Source organism: Mixophyes fleayi, chromosome 1, assembly GCF_038048845.1.
Source record: "Mixophyes fleayi isolate aMixFle1 chromosome 1, aMixFle1.hap1, whole genome shotgun sequence".
NCBI lineage: Eukaryota > Metazoa > Chordata > Amphibia > Anura > Limnodynastidae > Mixophyes > Mixophyes fleayi.
Window position 1 is genome coordinate 37,886,222 of NC_134402.1, and position 23,870 is coordinate 37,910,091.

General features: G+C 40.5%; 1 protein-coding gene across 2 annotated transcripts in view; it reads right to left on the reverse strand.

The window, feature by feature from the left end:
- Positions 1–444: 444 nt before the first annotated feature.
- TBC1D14 (TBC1 domain family member 14) overlaps positions 445–23,870 on the reverse strand; it is a 68,176-nt gene continuing 44,750 nt past the window's right edge. For both annotated transcript variants that reach the window (XM_075194459.1, XM_075194464.1), the window contains 10 exons: positions 19,927–20,009; positions 13,938–14,055; positions 12,067–12,173; positions 11,308–11,388; positions 9,861–9,955; positions 8,872–8,943; positions 8,551–8,679; positions 7,692–7,801; positions 2,703–2,961; positions 445–930 (listed from right to left, as the gene is read on the reverse strand). In XM_075194459.1, coding sequence (XP_075050560.1) covers positions 865–930; positions 2,703–2,961; positions 7,692–7,801; positions 8,551–8,679; positions 8,872–8,943; positions 9,861–9,955; positions 11,308–11,388; positions 12,067–12,173; positions 13,938–14,055; positions 19,927–20,009 — 1,120 coding nt within the window. In that variant the 3' untranslated portion in view covers positions 445–864. The remainder of the gene's footprint in view (positions 931–2,702; positions 2,962–7,691; positions 7,802–8,550; positions 8,680–8,871; positions 8,944–9,860; positions 9,956–11,307; positions 11,389–12,066; positions 12,174–13,937; positions 14,056–19,926; positions 20,010–23,870) is intronic.

Sequence of the window (23,870 nt, forward strand, 5' to 3'; positions counted from 1 at the left end):
CATCCAATCAGAGTTTGAAAGAACAAAGTACCGATATGTTGTCAGCAATTGACATGACTCTGTCCAGAAGGGGCATTGGCCATGGATCACTTGCCAGGAATAAGAAACTCATGAACTTCAGGGGTTACCAGACCCTCATAGTTCTGCTAGCTGCATGGATGAGGTGTTACAGCATTCATTTTATTTTAGTTTTGTCTGGAGTTGTTGAATTGTAATGGGTAGAAAGGAAAATCAGTACAAGATATATATATATATATAATATACATATATAGTATATATACACACATATACGTATAATATATATATATATATATATATATATATATATATATATATATATATATATATATATATATATATATATATATATATATATATATATATATATATATATTATATATATATATATATAAATAATATATATTATTTTTTTAAATTATACTACAAAATGGTCTTTCACAATGAAAGCTACAACTTTCCTCCAATAGGATTCATCAGCTGCCGGATTACCTACTAAAAACATGGTCCCACGTGAAAAAATGCTTATTATGCCAGTTTTGTTCTTTGCAGTGGAAAAAGCAAAACTAAAATGGTATATAATTACACTACAGAGACACAACCTCATGGAACCAAGCCAATATGTGCCAGGCATAGCCTTGTTTCCCTATCCAGCGTCAACGTCCTGCTGATTTAACAGTGCCGAAACCATTTTCCGGAATAAAAGCTGATCAGAAAGTACAGACTTAAATAATTTAAGGCCATTTCCAGTGTTTTACACAGTCCTGAACTAGAATTATGTTCTCTCTCCGTGGAAAACAAAATCCATGACATTCCTGGGAACTCTACTCCATCCTGAGATAATATTCAGAGTTTAAGGTTGGGGCTCCTGTTCTCCATTTCACGATTATCTTTCTGTAGTGCTGACAGAATCTGGAACATAAGAAATAGAACAGACATAAAATTTCACTAAAGTAAAGAGAAGAGAATGAACATTTCAGAAGTGGCTTTTAACTGAAAGATCCAAGACACCTGCCGAGATCCAAAAATGTGCAGAATTTACAAATATTTACCTCAGACTGTGTCCTAAAAGTGTATATTTTACCTAAAAATACCAACCAGCAAAAACTTGGATTTTATTTTTCCCCCTTTTTGGTTTAAAGAACAGCTGAACAAAAATATATACCCAGATGTCATTCTGCAGGACCATCAGTGTTTGGGACCCTGACCAATACTGACATACAGGCTACCAAATATGGCATTCTCTCGGCTCAGTGACATGACCAGAATCTGCTCGCTGAAACATCAGTGTACCATGCAATCATAAAGGTCATTTCATCCTCATTGGGCCTCCGAAAATGTATCACCTGTATATCAAGTGATAACTAGCTTATGCCTATATGCAGAAGAACAGACCATAGCTGAAAACTAGAGATGCTCAGGCTTGGTTCCTCAAGAACCGAACACACCCAAACTTAGGGGATCAGAGTACCGAGCAGAGTCGGCTCGGTACTGTCACGTGCCCTCGGAATTGAAAACAAAGCAAAACGTCAGTGTGACGTCGTTGAATCTCGCAAGTTTTGAATTCCTTTTTAAGATCCAACATAGCGATGGGTGGGAGGGGGGGCGGACCCCCATTTTTCATTTCTGCCACTGCTGTGTGCCAATGTGTCCTAGATGTGCTAGGAACCGTGTGTTTGAGTCATTGCTCTGTCGCTTAGCATCCAGCCAGGTCGCTGCAGTATTTGTCCGAAAGTGTATGAAAATAATATTGTGACCTGTGAGGTGGTCAAAATTGACTGCAAATGACTTGAAATTAGTTTTAATAATAATGTAGGAACAAAAAAAACAAAAAAAAAAAAAAGAAAAGCAAAATTATGTGATTTTAGCATATTTTAGGATTTTTTCTAGAAAAAAATCAAAAACCAAAACACAAAGCTAATCCAGATCTAAAACCAGTTCATGGGGGTCAGGGAGCATCTCTACTGGAAACTCAACTTTATTTTTTTCCCATTGATGATAAAATAAAGTTGATTATGGTACTCAAAGACCAGTGTTTGAGCTGTTGAGCCTTCTGGTCATATGCAACCAAGTCTAAAGTTACCTAGTTCATCTGGAAAGAAATCCCAGTGGCTACACCTACATTTAGCAATGCCATAGTGCAGGCCTGGCCAACCTGTGGCTCTCCAGGCGTTGTGAAACTACAAGCCCCAGCATGCTTTGCCAGTAGATGGACAGCTGATAACTGGCAAAGCATGCTGGGACTTGTAGTTTGACAACAGCTGGGGAGTCCAGGTTGACTAGGGTGTAGTGGTTCATAAGGTATATACATGGTGTCCAGGGAAGTTGGCGGCAGGACTGTGTAAGCAGGTGTCAGTACCCGTCCAATCGGCTGCCGTCCAGCAGACACAGGCCGACCTGTACAGTACAATGTATAGTAGCCGGTATCTGTGACTACCCAATCATCCACTAGTCAGGGGAAGAGGAAATGTGTGCAAAACAAATTCCTTAACAAGGTAGACAACACTTTTAAATTACAAGAATAACTGGCGGCTATTGCTTACAGGGCTGAAAAAAATCCCCTATTTATATTTCGGGTTTATTTTTTATTTTCTACACGGTCTGATAACTTATTTCTGTATTATTGTAAGCAGTCTTTTGACTAGGCTACCCCAGGCTTGTCACACCCCCAACCACAGCCGCACCTGAGTCCACTTCTTGTTCCGGCTCTGCATCTGGATCGCAGCGATGGAGATGAACAAATCATCGGGGATCAAGTCCTCCGGCAGCTTCGTCAGAAACTGGGCAATGTGGATGAAATCCATCTTGGTTAAAATGTCTTCAAAAAGTTTAAGTATTCCTAAGGCAGTCCTGAACAAAAACTCCTCCCCATCACGGCAGAAGACGTCCCACACTCTGCACGCCAGATCCAGAGGTAGAGACTTACTGTACAGGGTGAAAATCCTGGAAGAGAACCACAGATGAATAAGCAATATTATTACACCGTAAGGACCATTCCAAAATCCTATGGTAAATAACTGTGTACTAATCTGGCGAGAGAGACTTGGAGGATTAAAAACAAACGGCTCCAGCTAAGTTTAATGTAAAAGAAACGCATAATATGTAAAATGCATGTATATTTCTACCCTAATTGAACCCATTACCTAATAACAATGCTCCAGTGCAGCCCATGACCACCAATTACTCCAGAGTCCAGACTAAGCTATTATACCTGAAGTCATTGGAGTTTCCAAGTTCCATCTGCCCTGTAGCCTAATGCCACCCGTAAATACTTGTAATGTCCTAGTATATGAGAGCACATCTTATACAGGATCTTGTATGTATATTAGAAGGTAGCAGACTGTAGGTGGAAGATTTTTACAGAGATCTTAGGTGACTTACAGCCGTAATACTTCACAATAAGGGGGCACATAATGCCTTGCACAAACATTACTAATTAATACTGAAGAGACGACTGGCCAGAAAGGGCCTTTAATAGTAATATATGTTTTTAAAGGAGTTTATACATATATTAAAATAACTTGTGTATTATAAATATGCTACAGTATTTAATTATAATTTAACCACGATTGGTGTTCTTCAAAACACACTTTTGCTTTATATTCATAAGTAGATGATCTTTCTTCTGGATTCTATACTGCCTACAAAGCTCGTACATTCTTCTAGTATCTGGAACTGGAGCTATATATTGAAACATGAATGTTGTATAAAAGAAATTGCATCAAAAAGACAAAAACTAAACACAGAAAATGGATTCATGCTTTCCATTAAACTGCACCTTCCTACACACCATCATCATCTATTTATTTATATAGCGCCACTAATCCGCAGCGCTGTACAGAGAACTCATTCACATCTGTCCCTGCCCCATTGGAGCTTACAATCTAAATTCCCTAACACACACACACACACACACACACCATACTTACCAACTCTCCCGGAATGTCCGGGAGACTCCCGCATTTTGCGAGAGTCTCACGGACTCCCGGGAGAGTGTGGCAATCTCCCGCATCTGGCTGAATTCTGCCCACTTCCTAGTGAAGTAGAATTAGGTCCAAAACGCAGCGATTCACCGGGAATCGCTGGGTCTGGCCCTGCCCCTACTGCCACGGGGCGGGGCCAAAATAATGCACATTCTGGAGCCCCGCCCCCATCACGTCCACCTCCCCCCCGGCAGGCTCCCGGAAGCCAACTTCAGCAAGTATGAGACACACACAGACCAAGAGAGACTAGGGGCAATTTAATAGCATCCCTACCAGTATGTTTTTGAAGTGTGAGAGGAGACCCACACAAACACGGGTAGAACATACAAACTCCACACCTTCTGTGGTATCTATAGACTACTCAAACTGCGTTCCTCAGACCGACATGGACCTAAACCTATCACTCCCTTTATTATCAAAAGTCCCATCCCCCTTGGAATAAACTACTTCAACCAGCTGGACTACACTTGACATTAAAAGATTTAAACATTCTCAAAAACACCCTAGGTCGGCCTGTAACTCCACCCTACATAACTTCTCTGTACATATACATTTTTGCCACATGAACATATACGTGACTGGTCCTCAGTACAACACAAGTTCTTTATTCAGTTTCCTTATTGCCTTTAGATTATAAACTATTTGGAGCAGGGCCCTGTAACCATGTTTTACTGTATGCTCCGGTATGGTTATCATAGTACTTTCAATGTATTGCATAGTGCTGCATAACATTTTGTAGCTATATCGGAAGATCTTGGTTAATTGGCTGCTATCAAACTGACCCTAGTGTGTGTGTGTGTGTGTGTGTGTGTGTGTGTGTGTGTATTTAGACTGTAAGCTCTATTGGGGCAGGGACTGATGTGAATGCATTGCGGAAATTGTGGCACTATATAAATAAAATGATGACGAACAGGACCCTGAGACAGCCTTTCCCTGGGGCATAAAGTCAGCAGCAGAACAGAGGAAGCCAGCAACCTGTGTCTCCCCTGCTGTTGTGGAAGTATAAGTCGCAGAACACCCTGCCATCCAGCAGTGAGGAATGCTGGGACTTGTGGTTCCCCAGGTTGCTCACCTCTGTTGTAAAATAACGATGTACAAAAACTAGACTACTCTGTAGTCTTGCAGTCATAAAAAACACTGTACTGGAATTCAATTCAACTCAACACACATTTGTACGTAAATATTTATAAAGTAAATATTTGTTTAGTATTCTCCCAGATCATTAGCGCTCATACTGTGTACAATACACACAATACAATTTGCTTCATGTACATTGCCTGCTGTGTTGTTGATCAAACCAACAATAATTATACTGCAGTGACAAATAACACACTTCCAATGTTAGTCTCCGCTGTGTGATGACACAGGTGTGCAGAAAACAGACTATAAAACAGCAATGGAAGCAGAAGTCTGCCGCACTTTGTAACAAAGACATGTTCCATCCAAGAAAATAGAATTTACATTGACCATTAAATGCATACCTTTGAAGATTTTTTTTTAACATTAATAGAGACAGCCTAATAAGAATGTACATTTATTACCACTTACACCATTATTGACAATAAACAACTATGAAACTGTGTCCCTCCCGCTCAGATGTGCAACACTTTCAAAACTGCTCCTCTGAATATTTATTTGCTTCAGCTGAGAAATTTTAATTTGGCCTAAAGTAAAGCCTCCCACAACCACACAGCAGAATTAAGTAGTCACCCCAGCTCTACTCGTAGGCTCTTGGATTTTGTGGAATTTGTAAATACATTGTGAAATATTGAAGCAAAACTCTGATTATATTGCCAGAATTTGGCACCTCTGTGAAACAGTCTGTTCCGTCGCAGGTTCGCTTATCCCTACCTTATACATTATCTAAATTAGCTGTTACAGTGGGCAGCAGCTCCTGCGATACTGAACTCATGTGATCATTTGAGCGCCACTGTCCTGAAAGCTGGCAGCTTGATGATGTCACAGGATGTTTCTCAGGAGCACACCGAGCATGCTCCTGCCAGTACCTGGGTGTGGTTTACAACTGGGCCTATGAGACAAATGGAAAAAGAAAAATGGCTGCACAAAGCGGGTCCCGGGACTTTGGGTATGGGGAGGGGGTAGTGCACCCCCCATATAAGTAAAGCTCAAATATATTATCAAGTTTCAAAATACTTTAAGCTTAGTATAAAAATTTGCCTTCTGTTTAGCATCTAAAAGACTTACTGGAGTTCACGTCAACAGGCTTAAAAAAGGTGCCCACCAGCGGCGAAACTACCATCAGTGCAAGAGTACAGTTACTATGGGCCCCAGAGGTCCCTGCTCTGCTCTTCCGAGCATGTGAGGGGCCAGTGCATGCTCCGTGAATCCACATTTGTTGTGCCCATTCCCCAATTTTGCTATACGGCCCAGCAATTACCTGTTCCGTTCCCGGACCCACATAGGTGAGATTCTACTCATTAATAGTTAAAACATCTGGTGTTCAGCCCATTAACAAAGCACGGCCGTTTTTGATATAGTAGAGAAACGGACACAGTAGACCAGGCTCACATGTACTGCAATACGTCGAACAAACAATCCCTGTTTAGACAGGTGTTGGCATTGTGAAGCGTGCCATGTGTATAGGTTAATAAACACTGTTAGGGCAGAGGCTTTAGTGCTGCTTGTTTGTTTGTGTTCTACAAGACTCCAGACTTGTCATTGACAGACATGAGTGTAGTACTCATTCTGACCAGCAGATGTCACACTGTGTTGGGTAAGACAGGAGTCATTTTAAATAAAATTTAATATACTCAGCAGCTATTTATATAGCGTTAGAGACCAGACAGACACACAGACTGGGGTCAATTTGATAGCAGCCAATTAACCTACTAGTATGTTTTTGGAGTGTGGGAGGAAACCGGAGCACCCAGAGGAAACCCACGCAAACACGGGGAGAACATACAAACTCCACACAGATAAGGCCATGGTCAGGAATCCAACTCATGACCCCAGCACTGTGAGGCAGAAGTGCTAACCACTAAGCCACCGTGCTGCCCATATACTCTAGGCCTAGCTCTAGAAATTATACTAAAATCCCTTATCCAGTGACAAGCATTCCAAATAATAGATCACATACCATTACATGTATGACATATTAACCATCGGGTTCAGACCGGTTCAACAGCACACAAAAAACATTACTCCAAATCAAGAAACAACAAGGTGCAAACCCAGACCATTTGTAGGCCTCCATTAAGGATTTGTTTAAAAAAAAAAAAAGTTAAATGTAATGAGTATTTTATAACCCTTTATCATAAAAATTAAAACATGACAAACACTAAATAGCTATAGGTCAAAAAGCTCAAACTCTGAAAGGAAATTTTCAAGCACGCTGGCTTTTAATTTCAGTAACTTCAGACAGATGTCTCTGGTTATGAATCCATCACTGTGTGCAGACCATTCCCGCTACCAACAAGACTGCAAGCTAACCCCCCAATCAGCGATACAAGATTAACAAGCTTCAATGCGTCTGCTTTGAGCAGCTGCTACATTGTCATCTAAAATATATTCAGACTTAACATAAATGTAACCAAGTTGTTAGCCTCTGTAATGCACAATGTTTGACATGTATTCATTGTTCAATAGTTGGATTAACTGTTCTTTAGAAGGAATCTTCATGTTTTAATAGATTTGAAAACATGCTGACATTGATTGACAGACCCCACTTACCAGTCTATTAGGTAGATATCTGGCGTCAGATTATTTTTCTTGAAGTGAGCAAACAACCTTGGCAAATTTTCTTCAAAAAAAACTTCAAACGATGCAAAGTAAGTTAACATCTGCAAGAACAAGAGATACATATGTAATTACTGCAGCAGACCAGCCAGTGTGTATTTGTGTGTATGAAATATATATCAGGTGGAAAAAAGTTAGAGATTTTTTCCCCCCAGGTGTATATTTTTTTTTAACCAGTATAGATAAAGACTACCTGCAGTCTGAAGCCCATGTTTACAGCTAATTGTCACGTCTACCTTGTCTAACAACCTGTTGTCCTAGACGGACACCATGAGGTCTTAGTATGACAGAAGTTCTATCATTTTCTTTCTGATATTTTTGCATAAAACCAAAGCTTTTCAACCCGTCACGGCACTAAGCTGACTGTTACAATCATTTAAAAGTATAAGGAAAAAATACGCCGGCGCTATGTAAACAATAGTAATATGCCGTACAGATTGTATGAACTATATTTTAATTGTGACACATTAATTGTAAATCCTTGTATTGATACATGTACCCCGATTCTGGTTTGGTGCGTTATGAATATATTAAGTGTGTTATACCACCACAAAGGCTGGGTACCCCAATCACATATGGAATGTTATGTCAATGTCTATCCAAGAGCAGCATAGAACCACGGTGCACTAATCCTTCCTTCTGTACCTTGGTGTAATAAACACTCTGCTGGTTTCTACAGACACACTTAATACGAACAGTGAAAATTTGTTTCTGGATGTTACAATGAAACTCTGGATGCTTGTACAAAGAGATCTCAACAATCCACAATATAATAATTTGTACAGAGACTTACAAGGCCATGGTCCACTCTGAAAAACGCCATCTGACAGGGTTTATTTAAGAGGTTAGAGAAAGCGATAAAGGCATCAGCAGTATCTAGGTTGAGAATCAGCACAGCAGCGATAAAGGACATGCCTTGTACCTGGAACAGGGATGACAAATGAGAGATGTTATCGGGGGGTACACACAAGGGAACGGCAGGTTCTATATTCACAGGCTGGAATCTAGGACAAACCTTATTTATGGTGCACAGTGGGAGCAGCATCTGCACCACAAGATAAAGGGTTTCTATTAAAACCAGAGGAAATATGTATTCAACAAAGCGGATACTTACATAACCCACATCAGGTCTGTAACAAGTGTAGGCCCCTAAAATACTGTGCAGCATATCGTGGTAAGGGCCACCCTGAAACAAGACATCAATAGTATTTTTAGTTACATCATTACTTAGCAGAGCCCCCTAAAGCCCAAGTCACATTGGGTCCCTGTAATAAACTGCAACATTATTTTCCCAGTTAAAGAGCAGCGACTCGTGTGACATACCCTATGGAAAACACATAATCCTATCTCTGGCAGCTACAGAACAGTGCATCGATCCAGGGCATATATGTAGGGCAGGCATGCTGGAACTTGTGGTTCCAAACAGCTGGTGTAAGAATAAAGGTTCCTTGTACACATCACATTCTCTGTAAAGATTATGGGCTAGATTTACAAAGCTGCGGGTTTGAAAAAGTGGGGATGTTGCCCATGGCAACCAATCAGATTCTAGTTATTTATTTAGTACCTTCTACAAAATGACAGCTAGAATCTGATTGGTTGCTATAGGCAACATCCCCACTTTTTCAAACCCGCAGCTTAGTATATGTAGCCCCATGTCTTTTGGTGCAGAAGCCCAGATGACAATCATACAAAGTCTCTCTCTAGCAGCAGACAGATTTTTATGTATTATATATGGTGCCTAAATTATGATCTAATAAATGTTGCACCGAATTGATTTCACACAATAGTTTTGCCAACATAAGAATTCTTTTTGCCCCCTTAACCAATAAATAATGCTTGTCCTTATAATTAGAGTATTATGTCTACTCTTAGGTTGTGAATGGACCGCATGTGGTTTGAGCTATCTGCAGGGGCAGGATCTGCCCCTCGGCCGATGCCATAGTGGGCTTAACTTGGGCTGGGTCACCATCATATTTCTTTTTCCCTTTAAAATGTTCCTTATAGGCTGCCGGTTCAAGTCTTGCCCACCCCAGGCCAATATTTGCCAGCCCACCCCTAGCTATCTGCCCATTCTGAATTGCTAGCAGTTGTGTCAGGACGTACCTTTTGGAAAATACACAGGTTTGGAAACGTCCGGGAAATATCCAGTTTTATGAGCTCCAAGCTGGCTTCCCGGTCGGCTGCAGACAAGCCCGAGTCTAGGTAAAGACATTTTTAGTAACGTCAGAATGTGTGAGCTACATATTACCTAGTTACTGTCAGGGCAAAGAGGATACCAGCTTCAGGCAGACAAGTCAGTCTCCCTGAGGAGTAATTTATTCCAGGGCAGTCAGGTTCCAAATACCACGTTTAATAGTCACTGTCATGGCCTAAAATAGCCGGTGATCATCTGTTACAAAGTCTATATTTCTTTTTGTATTTAATAGGTCACCATTTTTTTAATGGTTATTGCTGTAGTATTGTTATTGTAATATATATACAAGTGCTCATAATACAGATACAGATTTTCAACTGCTATATGTGAAATATATGGGCTTCCCAATTTTGGTAAAAGAGGGCAGCCGAGTAAATGCCAGTGCATGCCAATAACTGCCAACAGTTGTGTCATGACACCAGACTCGCTGGGTCACCGATGACTATATGTAAACTACAGTATATATCTTGGTTGTACATTTAACAATTTAGCTGCATTTCCTTTTGGTTTCCAAATATATTTATTAGAGGAATACTCCACACAAGTGGAGAAAGTCTCCCTGGCAACTGCACCACACCGAATTCTTAGTGCTCCGTGAGTCTCTCTGACAGTCTAATGTTATAGGACAAATAATAAGCCCGGCTGCCAGCCAGTAATTGGTGCAACTCTTCAGCAGAAGGATATAAATTTAAGTCCAGTGCTATATTGTATATAACAAGGCAGAATAAAAATGCAAAAAATGTCATTATAATGCCAACAAATATACACTAGACCAACTGCTTTTAGGTAGTACATTAAAAAGCTGCAGTACTAGCCCCTGGCTTCCCCCGCCTCTCGTTAAAGGGTGGTGCCTTTTAGTCATCTCAGCAACTGGGTTTCCTATGCACCACTCTGTATGGAAACGTGGGGGTAGATTTACGAGAACTTTTAAAAAGGGAAAGTGGAGATGTTGCCCATAGCAACAAGAGTCTAGCTCTCATTTATCTAGTACACTGTGGAGGTGTTGCCCATAGCAACCAGATACTAGTTATTTGCTAGGATGTGCTAGATAAATGATAGCTAGACCCTAATTGGTTGCTATGGGAAACATCTGCACTTTTTTTTTTTTTTTTTTTTTTTAAGTTCTAGTAAATCTACCCAATGGTGTACAGAGGTTAAACGTTGTCAGTCGCCCCTTTATACATTTCTTGGACTATTCTCCAAACCAAATAAAGAGGGAGAGACAACAAACTGCGGGGAACAGTCACCAGTACGCCGAATGCAGACATTTAAACAAGGTTTAGAGCAGCTGTGTAAAACACAAGTCCACCCGGCTGTAAGTGACACATTAGGAGGTGGAACAGTAGAAACTATTACCTTCATTTTCAACTTCAGACCCTCCCATGCTCAATGATTTCCATCGGTCCTTTGCACGAGATAAGCAAATGTCATAAAGCTCTACAAAATACACAATAATACACAATTACTCTTTAATAAGTTTCTAGAATACATTCACAAACATATGTAGAGTGGTTAATGGACACGTCCGAGTCTAATGATCTGCAATCATAACTCTTACTTAGACCTCTGTCCTTCGACCAGCACCCAAAGGATTATTAGTTAATGCATGCTAAAGAAAAGGACACTTATTTTTGCCTGCTCAATTATAAATGACAGCCTTTAGTTTGGCTTAGAAATTAAAGTGGCATATGTTAAACCTGCATATAAACTACAGGAACTGTAACATAGGTGATGCAGATTTATAGGCATATCTGAACAGCCTTTGTCTCCTTCCCATCTCCTGTCCAATCTTAGCCCCGGACATCATCCGGTGCCAACAAATTCTGTAACTATTAAAATCATTGCACCACTCTCTTGTAACAAGCGTCCTATCACAATCTAAAGCAAGTTGGGACAGTTTCTGTATAACTACATCTCCCATGATACTTTGTTGTTCATTCCTAGTAGAGCACAAAGCTCAGGTCAAATTGGGTCGTTATTGCAGTTTAATCCATTTTTATTGGTGAATATGCAGCTTTCTTATTGTCAATTAGAAATTTTTACTTAAGTTCTACTTTACAGTATAGTGGAACCGAAAATGACTGAAACAGACACAGACGCAGACTGCAGCCTTACCGTGAGTGATATTTAACTCATTGCCAATTGCCAAACTCCAGACTTTCCCTCTCACACTGGGTGGGATTCCCTGCCACCACAGCTCCCGGACTTTCCGAGAACAACACCTAGTGGGAAAACAGGAGGAGGAAAAGCGTGAGCAATATTTCTTGACACGTGTCCTATTTTGCAAATGTGGCGCTATGTTCTAACAATAGAGGCCAATCTGGGAGACCAGCTCTGCTACCACCACCTGCAAAAAAAAAAAAAAAAAAAATCCTATCTCAACCACTCGCCACCATGTAGCATAGAGATGGGTCCGAGGGAACCTGGAGCTGGGATCTTCATGGAAGAAAAGAAACCTGTGTCCTCTCCCGTACAGCAGAGTAGAGGGTTCCTATTCATGCATTATTGGATAGTACAGGGTGGACAAAGTCCTCCTCTGCTACTAGCTCGTAGCATAATATGGCGCCCAGCTTCTGGTACATGGGACAGGATGACCCCTCCTATTTATCCCCAGTCCCCAGTTAGTCTGCCCTCCTTGTGGTAGAGAGGGCTGGCCAAAATTGGCCTTCCCTTTAATCATGGTCATTGACCACAATTAAGAAGTCATTCTGCAACTGACAAGGATTAGGGAGGGGGCGGCAAAGTGGTGCTTAATTCCAGGACCGCCATTAAACATAAAACTAATGTTAAAAACCAATGTTTTAATCGTTATATATCTCGTTATGATGGACCTCAAATTAAAGTCCTTTTATGAAGAAGGCATGAACATAAACAGCGAGTATCGCACCTGAAAATCTCCCTCTCTGCCCCTTTATCTGCCTTTTAATAATCTAACTCTGTAAAAGGGAATCTGGTTGTTGCACTGCTCTACAGAACTACTGTCAGTGCATCTGCTCCATTACCGTAAGGAGCACCCTCACTCTCCTAGCTGATGCCCTCTGTCTGCGCAGACCACCGCTACACAAAGCCATGTGCCAAAGTAGAAGCAGAGGAGGCACTTGTACACCTAGTGGGGCATGGTGGGTCCAAAAGCTGCATATGCAGAGCGCAGCTACTGCTTGCGTTTCACTATTGAACTCCTATGTGCTTCACACCCTAAACCACCCTGTCACCTTGTGATCTTTGTATGTGAACTTAATCACCACAATAGGTGGCGTTCCAGCATCAGAGCATACTACCAACTTCTACTATGACAAAACGCCAAACACAACGTAATTAATTTCCGAAGGTCCCAGTCTATCTAGAATAACACTGGACAGTCAATAGGAATAACCTAATCTGTAAGATTAGTATAATATAAGCATCAGGAGGCCAATGTTCACATTATTCCAGCACGCTTACATTACGTCCAAAAACTAAAAGGGTATGTAAAGTATGGTTAAGTATTGAAAGCTGTGTGGTATAAAGCTGTATGCTATACCTGAAATAAAAAAAATACTTAATCTGTCCGGCATGCTATAACTTATTTCAGTGCAGTAAGTGCTTTCTGTATATCTCAAGTACAGCGCTGCGGACCTCTTGTGGTGCCTTATAAATAAAAGCTAAAAATAATATTAACAACAAAAACAACAGCAATTGTTCAAACGTTCAACTCCTTGCAAAGAGTACAGAGAAGGCTAAAAACTGCACAAATTTCGATAACCGGTTTGCAGCCACCTTGGAAATGGGAATGTTTTGTGTGTAGTGGAATCTCCCAAAAGAACAGGGACAAAAAAATTCTATATAACCAAACACACAGCAATTCTGTTTTTTTAAAATGACAATCACGTTATACTCCAAGTGGTTAGTGTAAAATAGTAAAGGAGAACTATATATTATTGGCAAGTTGCCAAAACCAGGCTTAAATGTCAGTAGAATTCTCCCCTTTGTGTCATTGTTGCACTTACATTGTTTCCCAGTTGGGTAGAATTTCATTGTTCCAAGTTAAAGCGGCATTCCCAATACTTTCTTCCACTTTACACCTCTCTTCCAATTGTTTTTTCCTTCTCTGGGCCTCTTTAAATTCTGAAAATAAAAATCCCAAAAATAAATCAGGATGTAGTGTACAACGCTCCAAGCTGCAATAAGAGCCACTTTCTAGGGGATGTTAAACAGCCCAGATGAAAGGAGATTAGTTACATACTTTGGGGACATTAGAAACTCTCTCAATGAGAAATCTGGCAGGAGGTAATGGTAAGATATTAACAAATCTTGGAACAGAAACAATCAGTGATAGACTGTGAAGTACATTCTCTAATGACTCCGCCTTAGAATATTTGTTAACTCTCCCCAGCAAGACTATGTACCAGTATCACCGGTTTGGATAATGTTGTTGGTAAACTATGAACTGTGCCCCAGCATTTTTGAAAAAAATTGCAAAACCCCAGACACAAGTATTTATAGCTGGTGAGGTCTGAACCATTATTTATAAATATGCTTATGGATTATACAGAGCCATGCTATCTATGTGGTACTGTATCTCTTAGTGTACATTTTAATGATGTATACAAAAAAAGGAAACAAAAAAAAGGCAGCACACAATCAAATTGAAATTCAAAGAATTATATTGTGTAGGAGGGGAAAAGAAATAACTGCGGCAGAGAGGAGAGAGTGACAGAGGTTTCCCAAAAAACTTCCTTCTGTGCACTCCCCATAGCACAACTCTCAAAGTGATCATACATACCCTAGACAAATAGCAATTCTACTATTACTATACGGGTCAGTGGTGGAAGTGGACATTTATAAGTGGTGCTATGGAAAATGTAATGTGATAGTGTTACAATGAAGGCAGTAGGAGAAGTGACAGTATGACATACCACCGTATACACCCCACTTCTACCACTGTATATACTGTATATATAATGTAAGTGACTGGAATGTGATAGTGTTACAATGAAGGCAGTAGGAGAAGTGACGGTATGACATACCACCGTATACACCCCACTTCTACCACTGTATATATAATGTAAGTGATGTAATGTGATAGTGTTACAATGAAGGCAGTAGGAGAAGTGACGGTATGACATACCACTGTATACACCCCACTTCTACCACTGTATATACTGTATATATAATGTAAGTGATGTAATGTGATAGTGTTACAATGAAGGCAGTAGTAGTAGCGACAGTATGGCATACCACCGTATACACCCCACTTCTACCACTGTATATACTGTATATATAATGTAAGTGACTGGAATGTGATAGTGTTACAATGAAGGCAGTAGTAGTAGCGACAGTATGACATACCACCGTATACCCCTCACTTCCACCACTGATAACTAGATAATGTATACACTTTAGGCAGCACAGTGGTTAGCATTGCTGCCTTACTGCACTGGGGTCATGGGTTCGATTCTAACCAAGGCCCTATCTGTGTGGAGTTTCTAGGTTCCCCTCGTATTTTCCTCTGGGTGCCTTGGTCACAGTCCACAAACATACTGGTGAGTTAATTGGCTTCTGATAGAAACAGCCGATATATTATGTGTTTGAAAATTTAGTATGTAAGCTCCAATGAGGGAGGGACTGATGTGACTGACAATCTCTGAACAGATACAATTGGTGCTATATAAACAACTGATAATAATAGTACACAATGCAAATGAATGTCAATTGGCAACACTATAATGAAACATTAACAGTAAATTGCAAATAACAAAAAAAAGGCACATACTACATGTTGATTTAAACAAGCGCACATACACTATACACATACACTACAAACACAAGGTGCTTACTTGCATGATCCAAGTGAAATCGATAAAAAGATAATCAGTATGTATTTTGTTGATGCCAATTTGCAACACCTTAATACAGTCACATAGCAAATAGCATACAAGTTTGCTGGGTAGGTTATTGCTTGTAAGACAAGAAGTGTTCCTTATGAACAAGCGATAGCATCCCTACGATGTTCACATAGAACTGGTTATACTGCTCATATTATGACAGCAAAAAGGGAGATTATTCATTGGACAGATTGTTCAGTAAATTACTGCCAGATATACAAGTCTCTCTCTTGGTGGAGAAACATGTGATACCGTTGTCACATTTGATTTCCTGGTGACTATAATGCTATTAACATGAAGTTGGGAACTGTACAACTGCTGCAGGGACACAAACACCTGGCCGCCGCGGTGAGGAGCCGTATAGGAGGTGCACCAGAACCTGCACCAGATAGGTGTAATCATCTCGCCATGATTATGTGGTGGAATTATTGGTGTCAGCATAGAGAAGGACAATGACTGTGGGATATTTATCCGGACCACTAAATCTGAAACGGAAAACAATCCAAGCTGAAAAAACCCATCTAGCACTTATCTTTTGTGGAGGTTACTGCTGAAAAGTGAGCAGGCGTGCAACATTGTGCACCAATCTAGAGGCGCTGTACAAGGAAAAACACCTTTGTTTTGCACCAGCATATGCACTTTGCATATGACCTTCACTGATTCTACCAATTACCTAGGGACACATTTATCGATGTTCGCATAAAGTGATGTTCGCAGCACAGTGGCTAAGTGGTTAGCACTTCTGCCTCACAGCACTGGGATCATGAGTTCAATTCCCGACCGTGGATTTATCTGTGTGGAGTTTGTATGTTCTCCCTGTGTTTACGTGGGTTTCCACCGGGTGCTCCGGTTTCCTCCCCACTCCAAAAACGTGTGTGTGTGTGTGTGTGTGTGTGTGTGTGTGTGTGTGAATTTAGACTGTAAGCCCCAAAGGGGCAGGGACTGATGTGAGTTCTCTGTACAGCGCTGCGGAATTAGTGGCGCCATATAAATAAATGATGATGAAGTGAAAAATAGTTTTCAATCCTTATCGCATTCATAAGGATTGAACAATTTCTGACATTTATGAAGAACGCAACACAAAAATAGCAGTTCCAAAAAAAATAACTTACCCCCCTCTTCGGAATGCGCCGCCTCCGGATCTCTTCCAGGTCTTCTTCGTTTCTTTTCTTACTGCAACTGCGCATGTCTAGTTCGAAGACCTGGACATGCGCACAAACATCTCTGCTTTGTCTCTGCAACTATAGCAGTGAGTGACAGGGAGGGATCATGTGATCCCTCCACACATGCACTGTCCAGCTCTGCTCTTCGGAGCAGAGCTGACATTTTTCAATTATGAAAAAGTTACCGAAAAAAACCCACCTTTTTTTCGGAACTTGTTAAATTACGGAAGGGAGTAGTCACCATGCTATTGAATGGTGACTGCTCCCAAAAACTAAAACAGAATGCAAAGCAGCAGATATCCACGATATCTGCTGTGTTGCACCTTTCATAAATATGCGGGACACTACAAGTGGCGTGGAATTTATGGCAAGTGTCTGAAAATGTAACATCACTACTTGTTAAATATGCCCCCTAATATGCTACATGACAGTGTGTATGGCTTAATAAAGACAGTAGATCTCATTCAACATCTGATCAGGATCATTCATATGCTCCATGTAATGGCTAAAAAAAAATAAAAAAAATAAAAAAATAAAAAAATAAATCTGGTGAAACGATGACAACATCCGTCAGTGTACAGTAATCACCCGGCCACACCAGCTCAGTAGGACCCGATCTGGCCACACAAATGAATGGCAGTACTGGATATGGACGCATTCAGGTTGGCCAATTTTTGGGTCACCAGCTTTGGTTGACCTGCAAGTCTTCGCAAGCCTTGCCAACCACAACTGGTTGTCTACCAATGCACACAGCTACAGTGCCATCTAAAAGGTGATTGATCAGGATATGGCAGGCGTGCGTAAATCAAGACAAATTACAGATTAAGTATCAGACTTGCGATAAAAAGGTCAATGTAGACAGACACGAATTCCGGCGTGTAACAGTGACCGGTTTCTAAGCATGTGTAAGGATAATGTAAATGTCATGTACAATCAATGGTTGCACTGTATTTCATTTAGAGTAGTGTCTTACTCACAGACAAGCTCCACTGGCATTTAAACTGTCATGGATGGACATAAAACAATGAAATAGTGGAACCACATTACACGATGCAGGAAATGTACACCGTTACCGTACTTCACCCCAATATGAATAAAACATGGACATTTGCACAAGTGCCTACACAGCCTTGTATTGATTGGAATGTTAGACGAGTGCTTATGGGTTGAAACATGATCTACATTTGTCAGCATACAAGTTTCCAGAAGGGAAGTTAATCAAAGACCCTAGCGATTACTACTCATTAACCCAAGATTTGCCAGATGGGCACACGTGCCCTTATCTAGCTGTCCTCATTTAAAAAGGTGAATCCGAGAAGATCATTTACTATCCTGTTCCGAGAAGGGATTTTGTTCCAGCATTCTGTGGTTTCCATACGGCTTTAAAAACCTAAAAAAGTTCTCCTTGTGGCAGTTTTTATGTATCTTTTTTATTTAACAATTTTAAAGCACTATAAGAAAACAAAGCAACTGAACAGGGGAAAGCATATCAAAATTTTATACCATCTCTCTTTAAGGCTATAAGCAAAGTTGTGAATACCAACAACTTGCCTGGGTCAGAGAGCCTAGAGGAAGCTTTCAGGGACTGCCATGGGCTCATTTGGAATCTGTGACAGACACCACATTCGATGTAGAGGATGTAGATTATGAAAGCAGGAAGTAAATGGTCAGTTATGTACAGGAAGCACTCAAACGTATTACTATATAGTTTGTCCCAGGGGAGCAATAGGGAGATCTCAGAGTTTAGGGCATTTTTGATTCAGCCGCTAATTTCCAAGGACACTCCTAAAGCATGCTGCAGCCCTACACCTGGCTTATGGAGGAGCTTGGAGCCAAGATGTGACAATCAGCATTTATGCATCGTAGCAAAGCAGGTCCATGTAACTCAATAGGTGCTTAATCTGCCTCTGCACAGCATTACTGTACAGCCCTGGTACATTAACATCCAGATGAGCCTCTCTAAATGAAAGGGCCCCAAGTGTAAGATACATGCCACTCTAAATATAACGGTAACTTACATAAAATGCTATAATCAGGTCCTATACAGGCAAGTACACACCATGAGGTACACTTCTGTTGTAGAGCTATGAACACCGACTACAATAAGCTGTTCATACAATCTGTATTGCTCTTTAGTATATAGACCTTGGTTGTCCACTGCGGTACATAAGGAGATCCAGCTATCGTAGACAATTATAGCAGCATCATGTGTAAAGATAAACAAAAGGTATGACAAGCTATTAAAGATATCCTAATGAGGAGAAAGTCAATATACATATTTAAAATGATGCATTATGTCCCAATATATTTTAAATTTCATTTTTACACAAGCTATTTAAAAATCATATTGTGAAAACACCCCTTTATCCCGGGACTCCCACTTGCTCATTTTACATCATTGTATATAGAACAGCACCTGATTTATGTATTTTTTATTTCTCCCCTGCAATATCCTGACGTTTAATCAAATGTTTGTTTTCCAAGGTCTGACACATACCGCATACACCACTGGAAACTAAATTATACTGCACCTCGCAGCAGCCATTCAGATCCAGGATCAAACAAACAAGACTGATAGATTGCTGCTTCCTGCGCTGGAATGTAGCAGCAAATAGAGGTCCCTTTATTATTCATACATACCTGATTGTTTATATTTATTTATATATATATATATATAGGATGTCAATATACATTAAGCGCACACACACATGTACATCTATACATACACACCTGATTATTATATACTACATATATAGGGGTTGTCAATATGCATTAAGCACACATGCAGGAATAAATAAAATCAACGCAACAAACATTAGTCTAGAACTGCCGGATCTCTCACTGTTGCGTAACTCTGATTGTCTTACTCCTGCCACTGGCTGAGGATCATGGGAGTTGTAGTCTGACAACGGCTGGACAGTGGCAATGTATTAGATATTGGGACTTGCCTCTCCTCTTAGCTTGGGCCACCATTTCTTCATATTCCTGTCTGTGCTTCTGGGCTTCCTCGGCAGGTTTGGCTGGCAGGTTTCTGGGAATAAATATAAACATTGCTCGGTCAGTTTGCTTATATCTGAACATACAGAATAAACATTTGCTGTATTAAAGGAGAACCAGTCACAAAGCTGTTCATTGTACGGGCTGAGCCATTATTGCTGCATTATTATGAATCTAAGGAGCACCCAATTGATATAGGCGAAAGTGCTCCGCCCACAAAATGGCTGCCTCCATTGGGTGTAGGTGATAACACGACCCATCCTGTAAACAGATATTTAACCCTTAATTTTAAAATCACATTTAAATATCATGCTGAGTAGGGATGTGCACCGGCCACTTTTGGTGTCTCGTGTTTTGGATTCGGATTTGCTTGAGGTTTTGGGTTCGGATTTGTTTCGCAAAACACCTAACGAAAGGTTTTGGATTCGGATTTATTTTGAAAAAAACATAAAAAGTGCTAAAAACCAGTTTTGTGTTTTTTTTTTTTCACTCTTACGCTATTATTAACCTCAATAACATTCAATAACAATCATTTCCACTAATTTCCAGTCTTTTATGAACACCTCACAATATTGTTTTTAGGCCAAAAGGTTGCACCGAGGTAGCTTGAGCACACAATGCCAAAAAAAGAGGTACAAGATGGAATTGTTCTGGGCCCTCCCTCCCACCCCTCGCGAGATTCGACGCGAGACTTGGACAGAGCCTCATTTTCATTTTTTTGCCTGCCGGAAATATCCGAACAGTGCTCGGATCCCGTTCGGATCCGCACTGTTCGGGTGGGCTCGGATTAGCGGAATCCGAGCCTGCTCATCTCTAATACTGAGGACTGTGCTCTTTCACTTCTTAGTGTGGGCAAATTTCTACCACACAATTAATCATTCTGTGTCTGGATGTTCTGATTGAACCAGGTTATCGTTAGATAGGGTAGTACATGTTATTTTTCACAGTGGTCATTATAAAGAGACTAGACTCTAAGAAGTATATTTACTAAACTGCAGGTTTGAAAAAGTGGAGATGTTGCCTATAGCAACCAATCAGATTCTAGTTATCATTTATTTAGTACATTCCACAAAATACAGCTAGAACCTGACTAGTTGCTATAGGCAACATCTCCACTTTTTCAAACCTGCAGTTTGAGCTATATTAACTTCCATCACAGTCTTCACATACAAGTAAAACATCTTCCATATATCTGTGTCTAAGGTGGTGCAACAAAAAGTTGTAGTATCATCATCATCAGCTATTTATTTAGCGTCACTAATTCCGCAGAGCTGTACAGAGAGCTCACTCACTCCAGTCCCTGCCCCATTGGAGCTTACAGTCTAAACTCCCTAACATACACAAACACCCAGACAAAGGTCAATTTGATTTGGAGGCTTCTGGGGTACCTCTTGGTAAGTTAGCTCAATTTAAAAACACATATGTATGGCCCAAATATATGGGACTCTCAATGTTTAGCGTTAGGACCACCCTATTAGCAAAAGCGCTGTGGAGTGGCGGGTGACTTAACATACATTTGCAAATGTGTACAACTGACACTTTTGCATTTTTATGCACAAGTAGAAATGGCAGCTCCTTTGCTGGCTATAGCAGTGTGCTAGGGGATTTTTCTCTGTGTTTGTTCCTTTCAGGATAACCCCACCCTTTCAAGCACCTGCTATGAGCCTATAAATTGATTAAGCAACTTCCACTTCTGTAGGGTCAATTTGATAGCAGCCAATTAATCTACCAGTATGTTTTTGGAGTGTGGGAGGAAACCAGATTACCCAGTGAAAACCCACGCAAACACGGGGAGAACATAACAAACTCCTCACAGATAAGTTCATGGACAGGAATCCAACTCATGACCCCAGCGCTGTGAGGCAGAAGTGCTAACCACTGAGCCACCGTGCTGCCCTACGAATTCATCTCTTATATTTTACATTAGACATCTACAAAGGTGAAAAAGCAAGTCTGACCATCTTTTAATATAACCCACACACTTGTGTGCTGTTCCACAGATAACATACATTGCAGATGAACTACACCAGGATTTAAAAAAGAAAAACAAAAAGCTGTCTGTAGTGACATTTCTCCTCATCATAAACCCAGTCACATACACTACAATACATCTCAGCCAGACAATTCATGTTTAGTTTATAAATCCATCACAAGGCTATAACTGAAAGCTCTCCTGTGACTTTCATTCTACAGAGCTGCTATCAGACTAAGAGATTAAAACCACTGCTGGGGCAGAAAATTGCAGTCATTGTGTACCATGAACCCAGAATATAAACATAAGTGCTGTACATATATCAGCAACCGCCCACGAAATACTGTGTGTGCAAGCTTCGTCCAGCTAGTGGGTGTATCTGCCTAAGACTGGGTGACAATCCAGCCCAACAATTTTTCAACGTACCAAAATGGTCACCATATATTTATTAATGGGCTCATTATCCTGCATATCAGAGACACACGACCTTGGTGATACAGCTTTGTGTGAGGGGTGACCTATTCATCATTTTAATATGTACAGTTTGGAGCAGAGAAGGGAACGGGGACATGATAGAAACTTTTAAATATACTAAGGGTTTAGATTGTACGCTCCTCTGAGCAGGGCCATCTCTCCTCCTGTTTCCACCACTTCTAACTCTGCTCTCCAGCTACTTAGCCCTCCTCCTCGAGGGTCCTCACCCCACGTCCACTCTCGCTCCCTCCTCCCCCCTGGGGGTCTCCCTGTCTTCCGCGCCCTCCTTCTTGGGCCCCGTCGTTTGCAGATCCTCGCTCCCCCTTCCCCGCCCTCTCTAGCTGTGCATTGAGCGTACTGAGTTGCTGTGCTTACTGTTTACTGTACTGTCTCCCATTGTATTGTGATTTTGTTTGTCTCTGTACGGCGCTGCGGATGCCTTGTGGCGCCTTATAAATAAATATTAATAATAATAATAATAATAATAATAATAATAATAATAATAATAATAATAACAACAACAAGGTGCAGGAGGGAAACATCCTTAAAAGGAAGAGAAGTATTAGAACACAAGGACATGGACTGGCACTGGAGGGAAGTAGGTTTAGAGGAAATTTTTTAAAAAATTACTTCAGAGAGGGTAGTGGATAAGTGGAATATCCTCCCATCAGAGGTGGTAGAGGCTAATACAGTAGAGCAATTTAAACATGTTTGGGATAGACATAAGGATAGCCTTAAAAGGATCAAATAGGTTCCGAGTTTGCAGTAGGTTAAAAATTAGGCAGACTAGATGGGCCAAGTGGTTCTTATCTCACGTCAAATTCTATGTTTCTATCTAGAACACCATGGCACACTGAAAAGTTCATCAATTGTCTTATTTTTCCCTTTTGGTTGTGGCCCTTTCATTTTTTTAATAAATCATTTTAATTAGCCCATCTTCTATGGTATCCAAATTAATACGACTAATAAGAGTAAATTCGGACACACATTTTTGATATTATTCCTATACAGTTCTGGCATTAGGGTAGGACAATAGACAGAAATTAGGAGGCAGGATTGCCAACACTTACAAATATTTTTACTGACAATTTTATACTTCATAACGGTCGGCGTCTTTTTTAACAAACCTGTTATGCCGTCTTACTTTTAATCCCACTAATGAAAGTAAAAAAAAAAATATAATCTACAACAAAATGGGGTTGATGGATTTCCAATGAAAGGTCTGCAAAAATATTTAATCTCATCATTCTTAATACAGTTCTATGTGTATTCTTGTAGTGACGATTGGGGAGTATTGATTTTTACTCACCATTCTTTTCTAACCAATGGGTAAAAATGTGACATTTACTACGGTCAGTAAATTTACTAACGCTTGGTCACCCTGACAGACAAGATTTTCTCTGCATCCCCCAGTGGTCTTTGATCGGACAGGAAGGACATAAAATTGCC